Below are 21,503 nucleotides of genomic sequence, written 5' to 3'. Positions count from 1 at the left end.
TTCCAAATGCTCAGAGTCAATTTTCCTCCTGTAGCTGGTACCTAGCACCAGCCATTCAATTTTTCTTGCATTCTCCTGGGCTTGTTTATGGTTCAACCTTCCATGAAGGGTAAAGCTCTTTGGGATCTTGTCTTAAAGCGGGGAGAAATTCCTGCTAGGCTCACAACCTTTGGCAGGCCATGGACTACGTTTCCTGCTGCCCATACTAGTTACTAACGCTCAATTTTTATTTGTGTTCATCAGCTGCCTCTGTGACCAGTCCACAGAGTTGTTGTTTTAAGCTCCGCTTCCCATATGAGGAGAGTAATTTCCAGATTAGGTCTAAGGTGAATGTGGACCCCTCTCCACTATCACATAAAGAGGTGTATACAGTACTTACTGTGTAAGAGGATGAAACCTCCTCCTATGAGATTTACTCACTGATATGAGTGATAAAATTGTTGCTGCACTGTTCTGTTCAGCATTGCATCCTAGCACCTAAGCCACAGGCTGGCTCCTAGTAGGTGCTCTATAAACACACCTTGACTGACAGACTGACAGACTGACAGTTGATCGCGGTTGTTTTTTTCTGAACAAATTAGAGAACCACACAAATATATTTTAAAACATTTACACATTTTTATGCTTGTTGCTTTTGCTGTCTGTGGGACTTAGCATATTTGAGTTTACAATGAAGACTTTTTGAGACTTCATCTTTTCTCAGTAACTAAACAATTAGTTCCATGAGAGCAAGGGCCCACACACCTCTCTTCATATACCTCATAGGCTAGCACAGTGCCATGCACCTGCATGGCTGGTGCTCCGGGGGGCAGGTTAGTTGGTCAATTAAATGAACATATGAATGCTGAGTCCATGAAATCATAGACATTTGTAGTTTCAAAGCTGGTGGGAGCAACAGATGTTATCCACTTCCCCAAGATGAGAAATGCCCTAAGAGATGTTTTGCCAATACCTATCGAATGCAGTGGGTCATCCCCTACCCGAAGGAGGCTGGTCTCTCTTCAGGTCAAAATAAGCTTGTTCTCACTTATTTGTGAGCCCCATCACACCCACCCCACCTCCACAGAAGAGGCCCATATTCAGGAGGGATCAGGCCTGTGGCTATAGAACAGAGTACAGATCACAAGGCCACCACCCCAGTACAAGACCCTGACTCAGCCACAGTCAATGAAACACATTGATACTTAGGAACCATAGAAGGCTGGTCATATTTTTGAGTAATTTATAGCATAGGAAGAAAGGTCTCTGAAAGCAGCTTCCAGAAAATGCCCTGGTTTAATGGGATGAGAGGCTTTGTGTTTTTCCCAGATCTTTGGTTTCTAGCCAAAACTTTAGATGAAAGGTAATGAGCACAGCTACCAACACCTGACAGTCTCTGTTTCTCTGCAGCTGCGCGTCTTCAAGCTGGCCAAGTCCTGGCCCACCTTAAACACGCTCATCAAGATCATCGGAAACTCAGTGGGGGCACTGGGGAACCTCACCATCATCCTGGCCATCATTGTCTTTGTCTTTGCTCTGGTTGGCAAGCAGCTCCTAGGGGAAAACTACCGTAATAACCGAAAAAATATCTCCGCGCCCCATGAAGACTGGCCCCGCTGGCACATGCACGACTTCTTCCACTCTTTCCTCATTGTCTTCCGTATTCTCTGTGGAGAGTGGATTGAGAACATGTGGGCCTGCATGGAAGTCGGCCAGAAATCCATATGCCTCATCCTTTTCTTGACGGTGATGGTGCTGGGGAACCTGGTGGTGAGTGGTGAGCCCTGCTGGGGGCACTGTCTTCTGGGGAAAGGAGGAGGCTTCTGGGTTATCTGAAAAAGCTTTGATCTGCATTTTTATGCCCAGATTGTACTTCTCTGGTTGAAAAGTCTTCAAACTTTTCAAATTCATCTGGGATTCATTACAAAAAGTGTGCCTTGGGAGGCAGCCTGACTTGCAGGAATGAGAACATATGATTAAAAAAGAGAGACCTGGTGTAGAATCCCAGCTCCACCATTTACTAGGTGGGTGACCCCAGGCAAGAGACTTAATCTTCTCAAGCTCTAATTTCCTTAAAATCAAGAAAATAGTGCTTACTCATGGGTTTACTGGGAGAATTAAATGACAGGAGATGACATATGCAAATTGCCTAATGCAATGTCTGGGCCGAGGCAGGAACTCAATAAATGGTGGCTATTAGCTGTTAAAGGAAAAATGTGTTTCCCCACTCTAAGGGGGCTCAGAAACCATTTTTATTCAGGGAAGTAAGAGCTGACTGATTTCTCCAAGCTGCACAGGTCCTAGCTAGGAGCAGGGGGAGAGGCCGCAGGGAGAAGGCACAGCAGGTCACAGACAACATCCAAGGCCATGGAGATAATAACAAAATCGACTCCATGTTTGGAGGAAGGCCCTCTGGAGACTTAATTGCCAATGAGCACCAGTACCCCTTCTCTGCCCCAGCCTGGCCCCCTGCCCTCAGCTTGTCTCCACCCAGTCTGGTCATGGGGGGTCGTTGCCCTCCTGGGACTGGCTGGTTGTGTGGGACGATGCAGTCTTCCAGAAGCCCCTTTCTTATTGCCCTGGACATCAACCAACTTGGGTTCTTTCCTCATGAGAGTTTTATAGGCAGAAGAAAGCTAAACCAAGAGAAGGGAAGCAACAACAAATCCAGACTCTTTAGTCTTTTCCACCCTGGCTTCTGAGCCAGAGATGCCTCTGCCTGCATCTCAGAAGCTCTGTTCTTCCGGGCTGAGCCCACCATCTCTGCAGAGCCTCGCTAACCTCTTCTCACCCTCAGACAGGAAGTTTACCCCTCTGAGCACTTTTACATTTCTCGTATCATTTTGTCTTCACATCCACTCTTCACCTGCTCTCAAGTGAAGAACAGGAAGCAGCAAGATGTGCCCTGGATTCCAGAGTTGGGAATAGAACCCAGGGCTTTGGCACATGAGGGTGGTCGCAGGAAGGGCCAGTGCCTTCTCTCTGTTGTCCCTAAACGTCCCTTTGCTCAGCAGGGGGCTCCTCCTTTATGGCAGAAAATATGCTTCCACGCCTCATCCACTAAGGCAGGTCACTCCAGGACATCCCCAAACCTTCCCTCAACTGCTCTCAGAATGTCTATTCCCCTAAAAGAGACAGAATCCCAGGTGGACAGGAAGAGGCCCAGGCCATGCCTGTCCTGCCAGCCAGCTGCTAACCCAGTAGGCCAATGTGGGGCTCAGCTTAGAGATTGATCAGTCTTCCCTTCCATTCCCTCTCTTCAGGTGCTTAACCTGTTCATCGCCCTGCTATTGAACTCTTTCAGTGCTGACAACCTCACAGCTCCGGAGGATGATGGGGAGGTGAACAACCTGCAGGTGGCCCTGGCACGGATCCAGGTCTTTGGCCATCGTATCAAGCAGGTTCTTTGCAGCTTCTTCAGCAGGCCCTGCCCATTCCCCCGGCCCAAGGCAGAGCCGGAGCTGGTGGTGAAACTCCCACTCTCCAGCTCCAAAGCTGAGAACCACATTGCTGCCAACACTGCCGAGGGAAGCTCTGGAGGGCTCCAAGCTCCCAGAGGCCCCAGGGATGAGCACAGTGACTTCATCGCTAATCCTACTGTGTGGGTCTCTGTGCCCATTGCTGAGGGCGAATCCGATCTTGATGACTTGGAGGATGATGGTGAGGAAGATGCTCAGAGCGCCCAACAAGAAGTGATCCCCAAAGGACAGGTAAGAGTTATCCCCATAGGACAGCCACAGGCAGTGGGGAGGGGCCTCAGGGCTTGAGTGACAAAGGGCAAAAGGGAAATGCAGAGGAGACCTTGACATAAAGAAATGTAAACCATGCCAAGCTTTCCAGGGGAGGTGGCGTTTGAGCAGGGCCTGGAAGAAAAAGTCAGAATTCCCCAGGCAGGCAAACAGGGAGTGGGGGGCAGCAGGTGAGCAACAGGCCACCTTGAGGTGCTTAGGGATTGTCTTTCACACAGTTGTCCCATGCGCTCTGCCCAACCCAGGCTCTGTGCATGAGATGCTAATGAGATTTCTCTAAGAACAGGATGTTGTCCAAGAGCAAGGCTCATCTAATCTTCACCAGCATCCTCAGAAGTCCTGATTCTTATGTGACTCATTTAGCCAGCTTTTCCCCACGAGTGATATAATAGGGAAATGACACACTCCTTTTGGCACCAACAAATTTAAAGCACATTTAAGCCATTTGATAATATGTATTTTTAAATACTTGGCACTATTCCTTACTACCTTAAGCTGGTATATCAACCCTCGCTAACCTCTTCTCAGTAACTCAGGGCATTCACCTCTGCCCAACGTGGGAAGGCAGGGATCCCTGTGGGGCCTCAGGAACATGCAGGGCTGCTGGTCAGGTCACTAAGTGGTCCAGAAAAATTGTGCTTTGAGTCTGTAGCTTTCCCATAGCCTTCTTCCCTGCAGTCGTCACTTGTGTTCCAGCAGCTGCTGTTATCAGCTGCCATATTTTACATGCCTTTGTCTGGGTGACAGCAGAGGGCAGGGCATCACCATCCCCAGAGTAAAGGACATGAACTCCGTAACAGCTGTCTGCCACTCAGAAGCATTTTCAGTTACTTTGGGGCTCTTAGGGAGCTCCAGATGGCCAAGTTCCCTACAATTTTGACCTCTGCACAAATAACAATTGTCATGGCTGACATCTACTGAGCCAAGCACTTCGTGCAAAGTGTTCTACAAGCACTAACATATTTAGTCACCAAAACAGCTGAATGATGCAGATCTAGCCTTTTGAATTTTGAAGATGGGAAAAACAAAGATTAGAGAGGTTAAACAATTTGCCTAAGGTCACACATCTTATAATTAGTGGAACCCAAGGATAAAACACAGGTCTATGTAGCTATAGTCTTCATGCTCACTTCACACTGTGTATGTATGTATATGTATGTACGTGAGTTGCATATATGAAACCCTTGGCTCTGGCAGCCTGTGATGTGCAAGATCCCTTCAAATTTAGAACTGGTCATCTAAAGGTGGGGCCAGGCACCCAGCTGGGACCCTCTCTCACTAGCAGGAGCAGCTGCAGCAAGTTGAGAGGTGTGAGGACCACCTGACAGTCAGGAGCCCAGGCACTGGAACATCTTCTGAGGACCTGGCTCCATACCTGGGTGAGACGTGGAAAGATGAGTCTGTTCCTCAGGCCCCTGCAGAGGTAGGTATGTGAGCTTCCTGGAGAGGTTGGACAGCCAGCCAGACACTGACCAGTGGGCTGGTAGAGGCTGGAGGGTGGGGGTGAGGGTGAGGTATTCCAGACTGCGTTCAACCACATAACCTCATTTCTCATCCTGGGAATTTTTGAAGTCCCTCCCAACCTCCGGCTAATCTGCACAATTTCAACTTTCATCATATACCATTGCTGCAATGGTATCTCACTCCAGGGTCGCTGTAGGGAAACAAAGAAAGAGTGAGACTTGGCCGGGCGCGGTGGCTCAAGCCTGTAATCCCAGCACTTTGGGAGGCCGAGACGGGTGGATCACGAGGTCAGGAGATCAAGACCATCCTGGCTAACACGGTGAAACCCCATCTCTACTAAAAAATACAAAAAACTAGCCGGGCGAGGTGGCGGGCGCCTGTAGTCCCAGCTACTCAGGAGGCTGAGGCAGGAGAATGGCGTAAACCCGGGAGGTGGAGCTTGCAGTGAGCTGAGATCCGGCCACTGCACCCCAGCCTGGGCGACAGAGCAAGACTCCGTCTCAAAAAAAAAAAAAAAAAAAAAAGAGTGAGACTCTGCAAGCTGTGGGACCTAAGATCGGTTCCTAAACCTCTCTGAGCCTCCATTTCTTCACCTATGAAACTGCATGGTAATGCCTACTTGGTAGGATGATTTTGAGGCTTAAATGATATGCTCTTGTCAAATGTGTAGCTCCTGCCCGAGACAAAATAAGCACCCAGAAAACGGCAGCCAAGAAAAAAGGAAACAAAAGACAATGCACAAAGAAAGTCAAATGTCTTTCAGAGCCAGCAAGTAAGAGTCGGAGGTGCTCACAAATGAGGAAGTTTTCCCTTGATTCTCCCCCGCTTGCTTTTGTCCACGTCATTTTCTTTAGACAAAAACAGCCTGGGGCTGGGGAGGGGCTCTCTATAGGTGAGTAGTGAAGTGACAGCCTCGCAGAGACTGAGCTGGAAGGTCTGAGGTTTAGGATTGCCTTATACAAGGTAAAAATAAATGTTGTGGTTTCACTCACAAATCTTGAAGAAAACAAGCTATAGGGAAAGAGGCGTCTATGAAAGTTTAGCATCTTTAATAACACTGCCTTCAATTCAAGAATTTAATTTGACACCTAGCCGCTGAGTGCTGACTATGTGACAGGCACTGGGCTCAATAGAGATAAGGAAGACATAATTCATCCCCAAAGTTATCAAGCCCTTCAGCTTGAAGAATGTCAGCTACTGGCTGTGTGCCCTAGGCAAGGCTGACCACAGCAGGGTAAGATAAGAGGGAGGGCTGAGACGGCATTTGGGGGCTGTGGGTGAACAGAAGCCGCTTGGTTCCCACTGGGTGAGGGCTGTCACATTGTGCACGTGGATGTCATGCTTCTTCCCAAATGTTCCAAGGACACCCCTGGCTAGTTGTCCCTGCTCAGTGTCTTCAGTACACAACTTCTGGGTGTTGGTTTTTTGTTTTTGTTTTCTTGTCCATGACCCTGGCTAGGCAGGAGGGGCCTGACAGGGACAGATGGGGACCCGCCCCACCATTTGGGTCCATTAGCCAAGCTATCAGGTTTACTAATATGAGAGCAGCTTCAACTCCTAATTGAATTAATCTGGAGACATTATAGGGCTGGAGCTGCCAGGAGGGCAGCAGGCCCCTGCAGCATCACTCCATGATTAAATATTCAAGCCCAGTGAACGCTGAGAGTCGTTATGGGTGTAATTACGGTGTCTTGGGCCATTGCCAGCACTCCATCAGGGGCCCAAAGGTTTACAGTCTCACACAGCTAAGCCTCTGGGGCTCCAGGGAGAACAGCAGTGTTCCAGGCCTCAGCTGGCGAGGCACCAAACACGGGTGCAGTTGAAACTGCAGTGACCGTGTTCAATTCCCCGGGCCCCGCGGAGAGACGAGTTCACTGCCCTGGGCTTCTCCCCTGCAGGGAGTGGATGACACAAGCTCCTCCGAGGGCAGCACGGTGGACTGCCCAGATCCTGAGGAGATCCTGAGGAAGATCCCTGAGCTGGCGGATGACCTAGAAGAGCCAGATGACTGCTTCACAGAAGGTAAAGGGACAGCCACAGGCCCCCTCACACTGATGTTAATTAGGGCCAGAATCCAGTTGAGCAAACACTCACCTGGGCACCTCTGGGTCCAGGGCCCTGGCCTGGTGTCCACAGAAGACAAACACGCTGTGCCCACTTGCTGCCTCACTCCCAGGCCTGAGGGCGCCAGCATCAGACACACATGCCCCAGCTGGCAGCAGCCTGGCCATGGTATCTGCCTCTCATGCACTATCAGACACCACGTTGAGATGTGGGCCTTCCTCGTTACCCTCAAAAACCGCCCCCTCAGTTCTAAACCAGCCCTCTTGAGTTGAAAGGGGGAAAGGTAGTCACCACCATAAACACCACCAAAAACTCTTGATTTGGATGATGAAGGACCCAGAAGAGGGCCGTGATGTATCTGCTTCCCTCAATCTTTTGTTTAGCTCTCAAAAGCAGAACCAGTGTCTTAGTCATCTTTCTTCTCAGTGTTTAGAACAGTGAGACACGTTACATTCTCAATAAACATTTGTGCAATGAATGAATCAAGAGTCCATTCTATGAAGGGAATTGTGGCCTCAATGCTTTCTAAAAATACATAGAAAAAATGTCTTAAACACTTGAGTTTCTATTAATAGTTTTATTTGACCCTGGGCTGGGCTGGGCTGGACTGGACCTAATTCCCATCCCAGCCATGTTGTGGCCCTCAGTTCAGCTTGGGCTCGGAGCATATCCCCCTCAGGCACCCCCAGGCTCATATCCTGTAGCTTGTCTGTTTTCCAGGTATAGGTGGGCAGAAGAACAGGGACCACTGGTGCCATCTGTAAGAAGGATATAGCTAGGAAAAATACCAGAGTGGGCAAGACTGATGATGGAGAGGAACACCTGCAGGACTGGATTGTGGGACTGCCTGGAAGGGACCCCTCTTCTCCCATATTCCAGGAAATAATTCTTTTCCAAGGGGATGACAAGTGGGTTTCCTAGCAGAAAGCTTTCTCTGCAGCAGGAGCAGAAATTATCCCCTTTGCCCAGTGGCCATCACCCACCATCAGTCACCTCTCCCCACAGGATGCATTCGCCACTGTCCCTGCTGCAAAGTGGATACCACCAAGAGTCCATGGGACATGGGCTGGCAGGTGCGCAAGACTTGCTACCGTATTGTGGAGCACAGCTGGTTTGAGAGCTTCATCATCTTCATGATCCTGCTCAGCAGTGGATCTCTGGTAAGGGGAGGCACACTCCCTGCCTCCAAATCCTCCAGATAGGAATCTCGTACAATCCAAAGGCCCTGGAGCTGCATCGGTGGGTTCTCCTGACTACTGAGCTGAAAGTCCCCAGCCTGTCACTAGAAGGAGAGCTGCAGCCCAGGGCGAGGGTCCCTCTTAGCAGCAGGGCATGGGAGGTGTTCAAGGTGCCCATGCCATGGCCTGTCACACCTGGCTGCAAGCATTTGAGTGAGTGAGTGTATGCATCCCACTGCATAGTGGGGAAACTGACACTCAAAAGGTTTAAGACTTGTCCAAGGTCACCCAACTCGTCAGCAGCAAACCCCAGCTTTTCCCTTACTTAATCCCAAAGCCCCTGGCTTCTCACCCTCTGACCTCCCCAACCCACGGCCTTCTCTGAAGGCCTACAGTACAAAAAGGACTATATTTCCTTATCAAACCACTTTCAAATGCTACTAATTACTCCTTTAAAGCTCACAGAAAATCATTACAATAGCAATTCTCAAAATTTAATCTCCCAGGAGCTTGTTCAAATGCAGATTCTCATTCCATAGATCTGTGGCAGGGCCTAAGAATTTGCATTTCCAACAAGCTGCCAAGTGATGCTTGTACTGCCCTCAGTGACCCACGCTTTGAATAACGAGACCTTATGGGAATAGAGATTCAGAGTTGGGACACATCTCTAAGGCCCTGGCTGAATACTGGGCTTTGTAGAGCAAAGAAGGAAGGTTCTCTCCGTACTGTGGCTTAGGCTCCTTATACAATCTCAACTACTCGGCCAATAGACCAAGGTAGACATAGACACAGGAAGAGACAACATCCTCAGTTGTTTGCATTTTCTAGATGAGGAAGTTGAAGCCCAAAGGCATGAGGGGCTTCAGGTAATGAGTTGAAGGGCTGGGAATAGAGTCCAGGGTCGCAGCTAATTCGTTGAAGGGCTAGGACTACAGCCCCACTCTTCTGATTCACGGCTGTGTGTTTTCACTCATCTTGCGCCTCGTGTCATTTACTCTCTAAAAACAACCTACTAAATATCTGGGCCTCAATCTAAATGTCAGATTGCCCAGGAAGGGTGACAAAACTGCTCGGTGCATGGCCTCAGCCTTAGGGAGGAGCACAGGTGTGGGACAAGGCAGGATCTGAGAGGTGGGAGGAAAACTAGGGCGGCAATGACGCAAAGCCAAGGGAGAAGAGAGTTTTGGGGCAGGGACTGGTCTGCCATCTTGGGTGCAGGGGGGAGGGTGTGACAGCAGCTGCAGGTGCCCAGTGCCCTGGCACAGGGTGGTGATTGTCCACACGGACCTCAGCACAGTGTAGAGGCCAAATTGTAGGGGCAAGAGGGGGCTGGGCAGTGCTTTCTCCACACCTACGCTCCTTTCCTTCCAGTCCTCCTGGATTAAAATAATAACCACATGTGCTGTTGGCCAGGTGCTCTCCTCACTACCTCATTGGCTTGTGGGCCTTCTCTCCTCATTTCACTTCTCTGCTCTCCCTTGCTCCCTCCCTTCTCTCTCTAACCCCCTTCTCCTCACACCTCGGTCCACCCCCCACATTCCCAGGAGGAAGCTCAGACCTGCAACATTGCTCCAGCCCAGCCCACCCCCCTGCAGCTCTCCCTTCCCTCCCATCTTCTTCCCCATAGGACTGAACAGGCTGGCACCAAATTTAGCCCTCTTTAGGCTTTCACTTTGAGTACCTTTTAAAAATAACATGCATTTTCATCTGACAAAGTAAAGTACCAAAAAAATACTTGGAAATTATAGAAAAAGGTAAAGAAAAAAAAATCATCCATTTCCCCATCACTCAAAGAGAAGCTCACTTTGAAGACATGCTGGTATACCTCCTTCTCATCTTGCTTATGCATAAAATATACACATATCACAAAAATAAAACCACATGTATGCATGCTAAAACCTCAGTAAATTTTCTCAGTAAATATTCTCATATTATCTCATTTAATTGGCTACAACATATTCCTTTATAATTTATTCAATCAATCCCTATGTTTCCTTCTAATACACATTGAATATTCCCTATGTGTACTCCTTCAGAGACATTGGATAATCTCCTGTCTTAGTCCTGGTCCTAGACACAGAATCAGAAGCTAAGAAAAGATACGGGTTCAGTTGAAATCCAGCTTCAGCTCTTCCCACGGAAAGCGCTGAAGCACAAAGGGCACCACAGAGCTGTCCCACCTTGAGGCAAAGGAGACAGCCTTGTAAACCCCCCTGTCAGTGTCCCTGGCTGAGGGCTGCCCCAGCAGGGAGGATAAGCATTTCCCAAGGTGGACAGTTCCCTCCAGCTCAGCGAAGCCATCAGGAAAAGGGGGTGTCTGCATCCATGAACTATTAGCAGCCGACATTCCCAGCAGATGAAGGATGGGGCACTGGCCCCTTAAAGAGGACCTGGGTGGGCGCCAACAGCCTCCAGTGTCCTTAGGATTAGTGCTTGAAGGAGGAATTGCTGGGTTCCTGAAACCTTTGAGTCACATTGCCTATTTGGCTTCACACAGAACTGGTCAGGTTTTCGCTCCCGCCAGTCACTTGTAAGAGTGGCAGCTCCCCACAGCCACAGCATCCTAGGCTTTCCCCCATTCTTTTCCATCTCCACCAGTCTGATAAAAGAAAAACAGCATCTTCTTTTAATTTGAATTTCCTTGATTACCAGTGAGATAGAACATTCTTTTTCAGAGGTGTGTTGGCGATTCTTACTTTCATTTTGTAAACTGCCTGTGAACATCCGTTGATGCTTTTATTTTTAAACAAAGTCACTGTTAGCATACCTTTGGTTCACTTCCAAAATCCAATTTGAGAAGGTTTTCTTTCTCCCTTGCATTCAGCATCCCTGCAAGTATCAGCAGGGCTGTGTGTCCCCGTTGGCCCTGAAGAAGTCATGCTTTGTATCTCACAGTACCTCCTCCACTATCCCACTTTACCTCCTCACAGCAAATAAAATGCTACCAGCAAGCTGACTACCAAATCCCCTTCCAGGGACTGTGGTCAGGGCTGGCTGGGTCCTTCCCTCTCAGTCTGGGTGCCAGTTCTGTGGGTTCAGGCAGACTGCCATTCTGCATCCTTTCTTCCTTCCAGGCCTTTGAAGACTATTACCTGGACCAGAAGCCCACGGTGAAAGCTTTGCTGGAATACACTGACAGGGTCTTCACCTTTATCTTTGTGTTCGAGATGCTGCTTAAGTGGGTGGCCTATGGCTTCAAAAAGTACTTCACCAATGCCTGGTGCTGGCTGGACTTCCTCATTGTGAATGTGAGTGGTTCAGTGGGAACACGTGGGGTTTGGGGTCCTGCCCTCTGACTCCTGGCTATAGCTAGTGCAAAGGAAGCTCAGAGACTTGGCCCTCAAGGGCTACTCCAAAGAAAAGCTTTGAGCAATCTAGTGAGGAGTCTGAGAATAGCCCCGACACCCATGAGTGGTAAAGTCCAGGCAATACATGACTGTGACACAATAGTGACTGTTAGGTGAGTTATTAGGTCTCCATTCAGAAAGATCCCTGCAATCCTCTGCATTTTTACATCCAAAGTGAGATGACATATGCAGCTTTCAGAGGTCTTATGGCCCTGCATCCACAGATGGGGCTTCTGGACCTCGGGGAGCCATGAACTGTGAGCACAGAGGATCTTCCCACCTGCTGCTCTGTGGTCCTCACACCTGGCTGCTCTTTAGAATCCCTGAGGAGGTCTGAAATATGCAGTGACCAAACACCACTACCCCAGAGATTCTGATCTTATTGGTCTTGGGTGGGGCCCAGGCATCTGTGTTTTATAAATGCTCCCAGGCATTTCCAAGGTGTAGCCATGGCTAAGAACCACTGAGCTTATACTGCTGCCTCCTCCCCAGTGGCACTGAAAAGAACAGAGGGCCCTTTTGGAGAGGTAATGAGCTAGAGTTCATGTGTTCACACTCATAGTAACCTGTGGCCAGTAGCCCGTGCATCAGGGAATTGACTGTGTGCTTCTCACACATCACACATGTGATTCCTCAACATCATCTCTTCCTCATCTTAACCACTTCATTGCTGTATCACTGTCTAGACCCCTACCTTCTTTGCTTTGCTGCATGGTTACCTAAGTTATGCGTTCACTGCCGCATAGCTGAGGGTTTCTGCAAGCAGGGTGAGGCATGTGCTGTGTTGGTCTCTGCCTGCCCCACTCCAGCAGCTGCCAGCAGCAAGGTCTGCCCAGCAGAGGTGTCAGGAAATGTGTCTGTATTTGGTGCTTGCCTCCTGAAGCTGGATGAGGTCCAGCACGGAACATTCTGTCCAGCCTCCTGTGCTGGCAGGTCCTCCACAGCAGGCCTGTGCATTCAGTTCTCTTCTTCCCTGATGCACTAGCAGCTTCAGGCCACTGTACTACAAGGATTAGTTGTGAGACCTGAAATCGCAGTCATGGATGATAATTCTGTGCATATAAAATAATTATTCATAAATGAAAGGAAAATTATTTATTCCTGTGTCCCACCCCTTTAGGAGCACAGTCACTCCTGCTTATGTTGATGTCACCAGTCTCAGTCCTAATCACCTTAAATGGTCATGCACTCATTTTATCCATCTTCTTACTGATTCTTCCTTCCAACCATCCATCCTTCCTTCCATACATTTCTCCTTTCGTATCCAACCATTCAGTCTTCCTTTTTCCTTCCTCCCAAACATCCATCCATCTTTTTTTTTTTTTTTTTTTTTTTTTTTTTTTTTTTTTTGAGATGGAGTCTCGCTCTATCGCCTGGCTGGAGTGCAGTGGCCGGATCTCAGCTCACTGCAAGCTCCACCTCCCGGGTTTACGCCATTCTCCTGCCTCAGCCTCCTGAGTATCTGGGACTACAGGCGCCCGCCACCTCGCCCGGCTAGTTTTTTGTATTTTTTAGTAGAGATGGGGTTTCACCGTGTTAGCCAGGATGGTCTCGATCTCCTGACCTCGTGATCCACCCGTCTTGGCTTCCCAAAGTGCTAGGATTACAGGCTTGAGCCACCGTGCCCGGCCATCCATCCATCTTTATTCCTTCCAGCTGTACATCTCCATCAGTCCTCCCCTTCCATCCATCCATTCCCATTCTTCTTTCCCTCTTCTCTTCTGCCCAATCATTTATTCTAAACTTCCTTCCATCTATTCATCATCCTTAACCCTTATATCTTTCTATCTTTTGATTAATTCTTCTATACAACTGTCCAATCATCTAACATTCTGTTCACTCATTCACACATCTTCCATCCAAGCTTCCTTCTACTCACTCATCCTTCTATCCACTCATTCTTCCATCTTTCCATTCTTGCTTCAACCTATCCATCTATTCTTCCTTTCTTCCACTTATCTGTTCATTCATCCCTTTCACTTTCATTCATCATCCATTCGTCCATCCTATCAACCTTCCAGTCATTCACTAATTTATTTCATTCATCTATTCTGTCCAAATCCCCATCTTTCCATTTATGCATCAGTCATTTTAGCCAACCATCCATCCTTCTCTTATCCACCTATCTCATCTATCCATTACTATTCCCTGCTTTCATAATTTTTCCTTTCTTCTTTGTTTCTTCCATCCTTCCATTCAACTATCCTATCCATCTTTTTGTATCTGTTATCTTTTAAAAAATTTTAAATACATTTTACCGTATGTATTTGTATTAGTCTATTTTCATGCTGCTGATAAAGACATATCTAAGACTGGGCAATTTATAAAAGAAAGAGGTTTAATTGGACTTACAGCTTCATGTGGCTGGAGAAGCCTCACAATCATGGTGGAAGGCAAGGAGGTGCAAGTCACGTCTTACATGGATGGCAGCAGGCAAAGAGAGAGGTTGGGCAGGGAAACTCCCCCTTACAATACCGTCACATCTCATGAAACTTACTCGCTATCATGAGAACAGCATGGGAAAGACCTGCTCCCATGATTCACTTACCTCCCACTGAGTCCCTCCCCTCCCACAACACATGGGAATTCAAGATAAGATTTGGGTCGGGACACAGCCAAACCATATCAATATTTAAGGGATACAAAATTATGTTATAAGATATATATATAGTAAAATGGTTACTCTAGTGGAACATATTAACATATCCATCATCTCACATAGTTACCCATTTCTCCCCCTGTGGCAAGAGCAGCTATAATTACTCAGTAAGAAAAATACTTAAAACAATATGCTATTATTAACTATAGTATTCATGTTATACATTAAATTTATCCTATTTATCATTGTATCCTTTAATTCATCCCTCTGTGAAATTACCCTTCAACTTTTCATCCAGCGGTACTTCCTTCTTTCCTTCCTTCTAGCCATCCCAATGCTCCTATTTTTCTTCCATTTGTCAAACGTCTCTTTATAACTATTGAATACAGGATTGCCTTATGAAGTGCTCTGGAAGAAACCGAAGCACAGAATAAGTACTCACTATCTCCAGGATCTTACACTTTAGTCTTTCAGCAGACAAGACACACACACGGAAATAAATGTATTGTAAGGGTGAATGTGTTGAGCACTGCTGGGGGCAATTGGTATCTTGGAGACAAAGAGACATGAGCCTTCTTCCACTCTTGGGGTGGGGTGGTTGAGAAGGCTTCCTATGGGAGGTGGCATTAGATGTGGGGCATAGAAACAAGCAGGAGCAAGAAGCTGCGAGAGGACTGGGGAAGGCCTGTCTTAGCTAAAATCTGACCCTGAACAAAGGCACAGACACAAGTATGCTCAGGGAACAATTTGATTTGAGTAGAATGTGTGGGTGAAATATGACTGGAAAAGTAGGTTGTGACCATATAACACAGGCTACAGAGTATGGAGCTTATCCTGAGGGTGATAAAGTACCAGTGAAGTTTGAGAGTTAGAGAAAGACATGATCATAATCAGATTTGCAATGGAGAATAGATGCATGGATGCAATACTAGGGCCTGGAGACCACTTGGGAGGCTAGTGGGTTGAGCAGTGAGAATGGAGGTGGGCTTGGGTGGACAGACTTTGCTGGAGAGGCACCAGCACCTGTCTGCCCCAGCTGCAAATTATCCATGTGAGGCAGACTTCCCAAGGGGCTGAGCAAAAGACTGAATAGGGTTCAGCATGGAACTGGCCCCAAACCTCCCTGCCCTAAGGCACCCAGGCAGCTGGGTTTCACCTGCTGGTGTCTGGAGCCTTACATGAATGAAGGAAGGAGGTCCCTTCCATTCCAGTTGTTTGTCCTGGTAGAATAAGCCATTCATCCAAAGAATGGGCATTGCTTGGGGCCCTGTCACTCAAGTATAAAGCCCTTCTTTTCTGAAGCCCCTGTGTGCATCCTGCCTAACTGCCAGGATAAGCTGAGTCTGAATTCAGCCCACCATCCGTGGCGTAGCTAAGATCTCACAGCACAGGGTCATAGCCCGTATCTATGACATCTCCCTGGAACCTTCAAAGTTCCTAGCAGGGGAACTTTTTTCATGTAATTTTCTGTCCTTTGCAGTCTTTGGACCACCACTTAAAGAAAACTGACAGACCAAAAGGGGTTCACAAGTCAGTCATTATTTCTCAGATATCTATTGAAGCTAGATCTCATGGACCCATACCAGAAACTTTTTGAAGAACTACAGAGCTATCAGAACTTTGGAATTCTCTTAGTCTGACTTTTTCATTTTACAAAGGATGAAAGTATCCTGGACTAGCCGGGCACTAACCCAAGGTCACAAAAAATCAGGGGTCAAGAGGGAATTAGACCCCACCCAAGCCACTATTCTTTCCACCCCACTTCTCTGAGCAAATATAATTGAGACTACTATATTCCTTAGAGTAGACTCTCAGCATAGCCCCTAGGAGGGAACATCATGTCTCCAAGTCTCTGAAAATCAATTTCAAGGTTGTTGAGGCCTGACTGCTGCCCCTAGAGGGAAAAGGAAGAGTTGATTTAATACACTGGAAGCTTGGCCACCTATATACCAGAGGTTGGTGATGTTAGAGACTGAGTTTTTCCTGCCCAGATTGTTTAAGAGAGTGGTGAATAAAATTTTTAACAAAAGGGAAGAGACAGAACTCTTTCCAGACCTCTCATTGGAGTTCCAAATAAGGTGGGAGCTAGGATGATGGCTTAGATGTGTAGGGATGGGAGGCTGGGCAGGGAGTTCCTGTCTTCTTCCACCAGGACTGCCCTTCTGCAAACCTAGAGTGATGTTTCTGCCCTCTGCTGCACTTAGATCTCACTGACAAGTCTCACAGCAAAGATTCTGGAATATTCTGAAGTGGCTCCCATCAAAGCCCTACGAACCCTTCGTGCTCTGCGGCCACTGCGGGCTCTGTCTCGATTTGAAGGCATGCGGGTAAGTCTGATCTCAAAACTGCTCTCATCTGGCCAGGCGCGGTGGCTCATGCCTGTAATCCCAGCACTTTGGGAGGCTGAGGCGGACGGATCACCTGAGGTTAGGAGTTCAAAACCACCCTGGCCAACATGGTGAAACCCCGTCTCTACTAAAAGTACAAAAATTAGCCGGGCATGGTAGTGTGTGCCTGTAATCCCAGCTACTCAGGAGGCTGAGGCGGGAGAATCGCTTGAACCCAGGAGGCAGAGGTTGCAGTGAGCTGAGATTGTGCCATTGCACTCCAGCCTAGGTGACAGAGTGAGACGCCATCTCAAAAAACAAACAAACAAACAAACAAACAAAAAACTTCTCTGATCTGCAGCTCTTGGTAACCCTTAACCCTTTATGCCCTCCATCCCACCAACCCTGAGCTCCGGGGCCCCACGTCCAAAGGTAGGCTCTGAGTCTTCACTTCCTGCTCTGACTTTGGTGGTGCTGCATGTCCTAACTCTCTTAGTTCTCTTTCAAGTCCTTTTGTGGGCCCCTCTTCCCTTGTCACCCATAAATATCACAGCCACCAGGACCCAGACCTCACCCCCTTTCCTCTTAGTGAAATGATCCTGAATCATTGCTCCACAAGCATCTATTCTCTCAGTCACTCAACTCTGCCTCTTATTGCCAACATCTCCAGAACATCCCAAGTTATCCGTCTTTCCATGATAAATGAGTCTTTCCTCTAATACTCCATTTAAACGTAGTGACATCATCAGCTCAGTACCTCAGCTGCCACCCACTGGAATGCTTCTTCTCTCCAACTTGATGCAATCATCAGGTCCTGTGGATTTTCCCCTTCCATCCACCCCTTTCTTTATCCACCTGTGTCAGCCTCCACTTTGCCCTAATTGCCTCCATCAGGACGGAATGCTCACAGCCCAAGCCTTGTTTTAGAGACTGCTGATTGACAGCCACCTCTTCCTCATAATTACAAAAGTCTCCCCAGCAGAAAGTAAGGTTTTGCTTTGCTCCACTATCATTGGCTGGAAGTAGTCATCATAGCTTCAAAAACAAAAGTGGGCTTTTGAAATTAACTTGAGCCTTTACAAACAGTAGGACCTGAAGATTGAAATAGTTTGAAATTTATTTTATTTTGTATCTAATAGATCCTCGTTTGCTTATTTACAAATGAGCTATTTTGTGACTATGGATTTAGGTTTTCATTTGTTCTTGACCAAAGCATACTTTAAATTGTATTTAAATTGTGTTTCTGTTTTATGTGTGGTATTTAAAGAGAATAAGTCAAGGTTCTAGAAGTCTGTATGTGCAGGTACAATACACACATTCTCACACTTCTAAACGAGTGGAGTATGCTTGTAAACTCATCCATCTTCTCACTGCAACCCACCCTGAATGAAGTTAAGGGAAGAAGGTCTAAATCCATCTTCAGCTGCCCAGTGTCTCTCAGTCTTCTGAGTCTGGATTATTGCACTAATTAACCCACTTCTCTTGCTGCTTCCACAGGCCACTGGCTCATGAAGCAGCCTGAATGAGAATAGAAAGAGATAGAATCCAGCAGAGGGGGTGGGGCATTGGGGGTTCCAGATCCGTCTCTATCTCCCACCAGGTGGTGGTGGATGCCCTGGTGGGCGCCATCCCGTCCATCATGAACGTCCTCCTCGTCTGCCTCATCTTCTGGCTAATCTTCAGCATCATGGGTGTGAACCTCTTCGCAGGGAAGTTTTGGAGGTGCATCAACTACACCGATGGAGAGTTTTCTCTTGTACCTTTGTCGATTGTGAATAACAAGTCTGACTGCAAGATTCAAAACTCCACCGGCAGCTTCTTCTGGGTCAATGTGAAAGTCAACTTTGATAATGTTGCAATGGGTTACCTTGCACTTCTGCAGGTGGTGAGTCAACCATGAGATCAACCATATCTCTTGCTTTGGCTGCTCAATAAAATGGAGAGTCTGAGTTCCCAGAAGATGCTATGTGGGGACTTTGCAAGGAGTAGAACTCAGGGTGAACTGAGGTCATTCTCTATTCCTACAGACTACACCATGAGACTAGAGGGCCTTCCTAGTGAATGTGATCTCACAGTGGTGCAATTACACAAGTGTGGGCTGGTAGAATAGTATAAAGGGATGGGCCTGCCATGGGATTGTATCAGGTGGTGACTTAAAACACAGTACCTGTAAAAAATAGACAGGGCATAGCCATATGTTTGGTCTTCACATCATTTCCTAAATGGTAATAAATTATGTCTAATTAGGTCTATCGTAATGATAGATAATGTCGGTGATAATGACAATCAAACACATTCACCGTGTCTTTCTTTCTTTCATCATCCATTCAATCGTTCATTTCTTGCCTTCATCCACCTGTTTATTCAGTCCTCTGTTCATTCAAGTGTTAATACAGTTACTCATACATTTGTCATGCAGTTACTCTTGAGTGTCTACATTCCACCATTGGTTCTTGCATTTATTCAAAAAATAATCTCTGAGTATCTCTGGTATGCCAGGCATGGTACTACTCAGCCCTGGGAGATACAGACAGAACTGGCCTTGGACACTGATGCTGTATGAGAGAAACAGACTAATAAGTGAATCAAAACAGCTCATCAAGTGCTGTAACAGGCCTAGGAGTGTAAGACCTAAGATGTCTTGCACGCTCTGAACATGCTGGAAGGCACACCCAGTTTCTCAACCTCAAGAATGCTAAAGCTGAAGGCAGGAATGTGGATGTCTTCTATTCTCAACTTCTCCATCTGAAAGATACAACATTCTTACATCATGTGCATATGGTGGGAAAGTGGTTGAGAAAATGGCAGCCCTGAGAGGGGAAACCTTAGGCAAGTGCACAGAGCAGCATTGTAGCAGTTGGCACTAGAACCAGACACCTAGACACTCAGTCCTCAGTCCATACTACATTCTGAAAGGCTCTGTGTCTTTAATGCTACTCTATTCTTAAACAGCCACATGTGGAATTACTTTAAATCATCGTATGAGATTAGTCAAGTAATCCAAAGGAACCTTTCCTTTCATTCTTTCTGCCCAAGCCCTTTCCAACTCAGGAATCTGCCCCTCTCTCACTGGGCCACCATGGCTTGGGAAAGGTCCAGTGTAAATGGATGGGCAGACACTGAGTGGCCTCTGCTCCTTGTCTCCAGGCAACCTTTAAAGGCTGGATGGACATTATGTATGCAGCTGTCGATTCCCGGGAGGTGAGTCTCAGCCCACTGTCCCTACAGCCTTCCCCTCTGTGAGTCCTACCCATATCAGTTCAGTCTGCTTTTGAAATGAAATGAAGATGACCCTGGTACTGGAAGAGGTGATCACCAAGCAACCTCACACTGTCCCTCCTTGAGCAGTGTCCAGCTGGCTCTCTGTTGGGTGTTTCAGCCACTGAGCCTATCCCCTTTACATCTACACTCCTGAGGCTTCTCAAGGTCTTCCTCTGCTCACCTTTGAGGAAAGCATCAGATAACCTCTAAGAGAGAGTTCATGTGAGCCACTCCCTGGACAGGGGTGGGAGCAAAGCAAGGGTAGTGGCTATAATCAAGGGACATTGGGAGGAATGAGGTAGAATCTCAGAAACTATCATAAAATCCAGGCTGGGTTGGGCGCAATGGCGCATGCCTGTAATCCTAGCACTTTGGGAGGCCGAGGTGGGCAGATTGGCTGAGCTCAGGGGACCAGCCTGGGCAACACGGTGAAACCCCGTCTCTACTAAAATATGAAAGAAATTAACTGGGCACCCAACTGCTTGGGAGGCTGAGGCAGGAGAATCTCTTGAACCCAGGAGGCAGAGGTTGCAGTGAACCAAGATCGCTTCACTGCACTCCAGCCTGGGTGAGAGAGCGAGACTCCATCTCAAAAAAAAAAATAAATAAAACCAGGCTGGGGAGACACTGTTGGGGAATGACCCCGTCCTGCTATGGCAGGTACTGTCAATTCCCTGCCACCTTTTCCTTTGGCCCACTTCTGATTTCACCTGCAGGCTGCACTTCTGATTCTCTGTTTGAAGACTTCAGGGCTTAGGAGCTTGTTCAGCAACTCCTCCCCCAAGGACCAGGGATTTAATGTTCCCAGGGGCAACACTTACCAATAAGTTTTGGGAGTCTCAGGATAAATACTCCAGCTTCCCTGTCACTTGGTGATACAATCCTGCATGTGCTCTACACAGTTACTCAGAGGACCCCAGTAGGATTGTGCTCCAGTTGCCCACAATGATGCCCTGCTTAACAATATCCTCTTCACAGGCTCTTCTCCTGTTCCCACTTATTCTCCCCGACTCCCTCATTCCTGCTTCCTTGGATCACCTCCCAGCTAAATCACCTGTACCCAGGTCCCTGTCTCAGGCTTGGCTTTCAGACTGAACCTGAACTAAGACACCCACCCTCCTTCCCACTCTCCCTTGTCTGGTCACAGGTCAACACGCAACCCAAGTGGGAGGACAACGTGTACATGTATTTGTACTTCGTCATCTTCATCATTTTCGGAGGCTTCTTCACACTGAATCTCTTTGTTGGGGTCATAATTGACAACTTCAATCAACAGAAAAAAAAGATAAGTGGGGCTCAGGGGTTTCTGGTTTCTGCTGTAGTGGTAAGCTTTATATTTCCTGTTCCCTGGCCAGCTCTGGCCTCCTGACAAAAGCCACACTACTCACAGCCCATCACTTTAATATCAGTGCTAACCCTTGCCCTGTGATTGCTGTTGCTGGAAGAGCTGCATTTCTCTCTGTCAGCAATGCCCCCCTGACATCCTCATTCAGGGTTCACATCCCAAAGGGACCTTGGTCTTCCCAACTGGAACC

General features: G+C 47.6%; 1 protein-coding gene across 3 annotated transcripts in view; it reads left to right on the top strand.

Annotated features, from left to right (window-relative positions):
- The window catches only part of SCN10A (sodium voltage-gated channel alpha subunit 10), a 100,858-nt gene that overhangs the window by 67,490 nt on the left and 11,865 nt on the right, over nucleotides 1–21,503 (top strand). For 2 of the 3 annotated variants that reach the window (XM_050778351.1, XM_050778349.1), the window contains 10 exons: nucleotides 1,390–1,749; nucleotides 3,243–3,689; nucleotides 5,011–5,151; nucleotides 7,091–7,214; nucleotides 8,262–8,416; nucleotides 11,509–11,682; nucleotides 16,585–16,707; nucleotides 18,308–18,592; nucleotides 19,855–19,908; nucleotides 21,116–21,253. In XM_050778351.1, coding sequence (XP_050634308.1) covers nucleotides 1,390–1,749; nucleotides 3,243–3,689; nucleotides 5,011–5,151; nucleotides 7,091–7,214; nucleotides 8,262–8,416; nucleotides 11,509–11,682; nucleotides 16,585–16,707; nucleotides 18,308–18,592; nucleotides 19,855–19,908; nucleotides 21,116–21,253 — 2,001 coding nt within the window. The remainder of the gene's footprint in view (nucleotides 1–1,389; nucleotides 1,750–3,242; nucleotides 3,690–5,010; nucleotides 5,152–7,090; nucleotides 7,215–8,261; nucleotides 8,417–11,508; nucleotides 11,683–16,584; nucleotides 16,708–18,307; nucleotides 18,593–19,854; nucleotides 19,909–21,115; nucleotides 21,254–21,503) is intronic. The other variant, XM_050778350.1, reaches the window with a different exon arrangement.

This window comes from Macaca thibetana, chromosome 2 (genome assembly GCF_024542745.1).
Source record: "Macaca thibetana thibetana isolate TM-01 chromosome 2, ASM2454274v1, whole genome shotgun sequence".
Classification (NCBI taxonomy): domain Eukaryota; kingdom Metazoa; phylum Chordata; class Mammalia; order Primates; family Cercopithecidae; genus Macaca; species Macaca thibetana.
The sequence above is the reverse complement of the archived record's forward strand: the minus strand, read 5'-3'. Positions and strand labels throughout refer to the sequence as shown.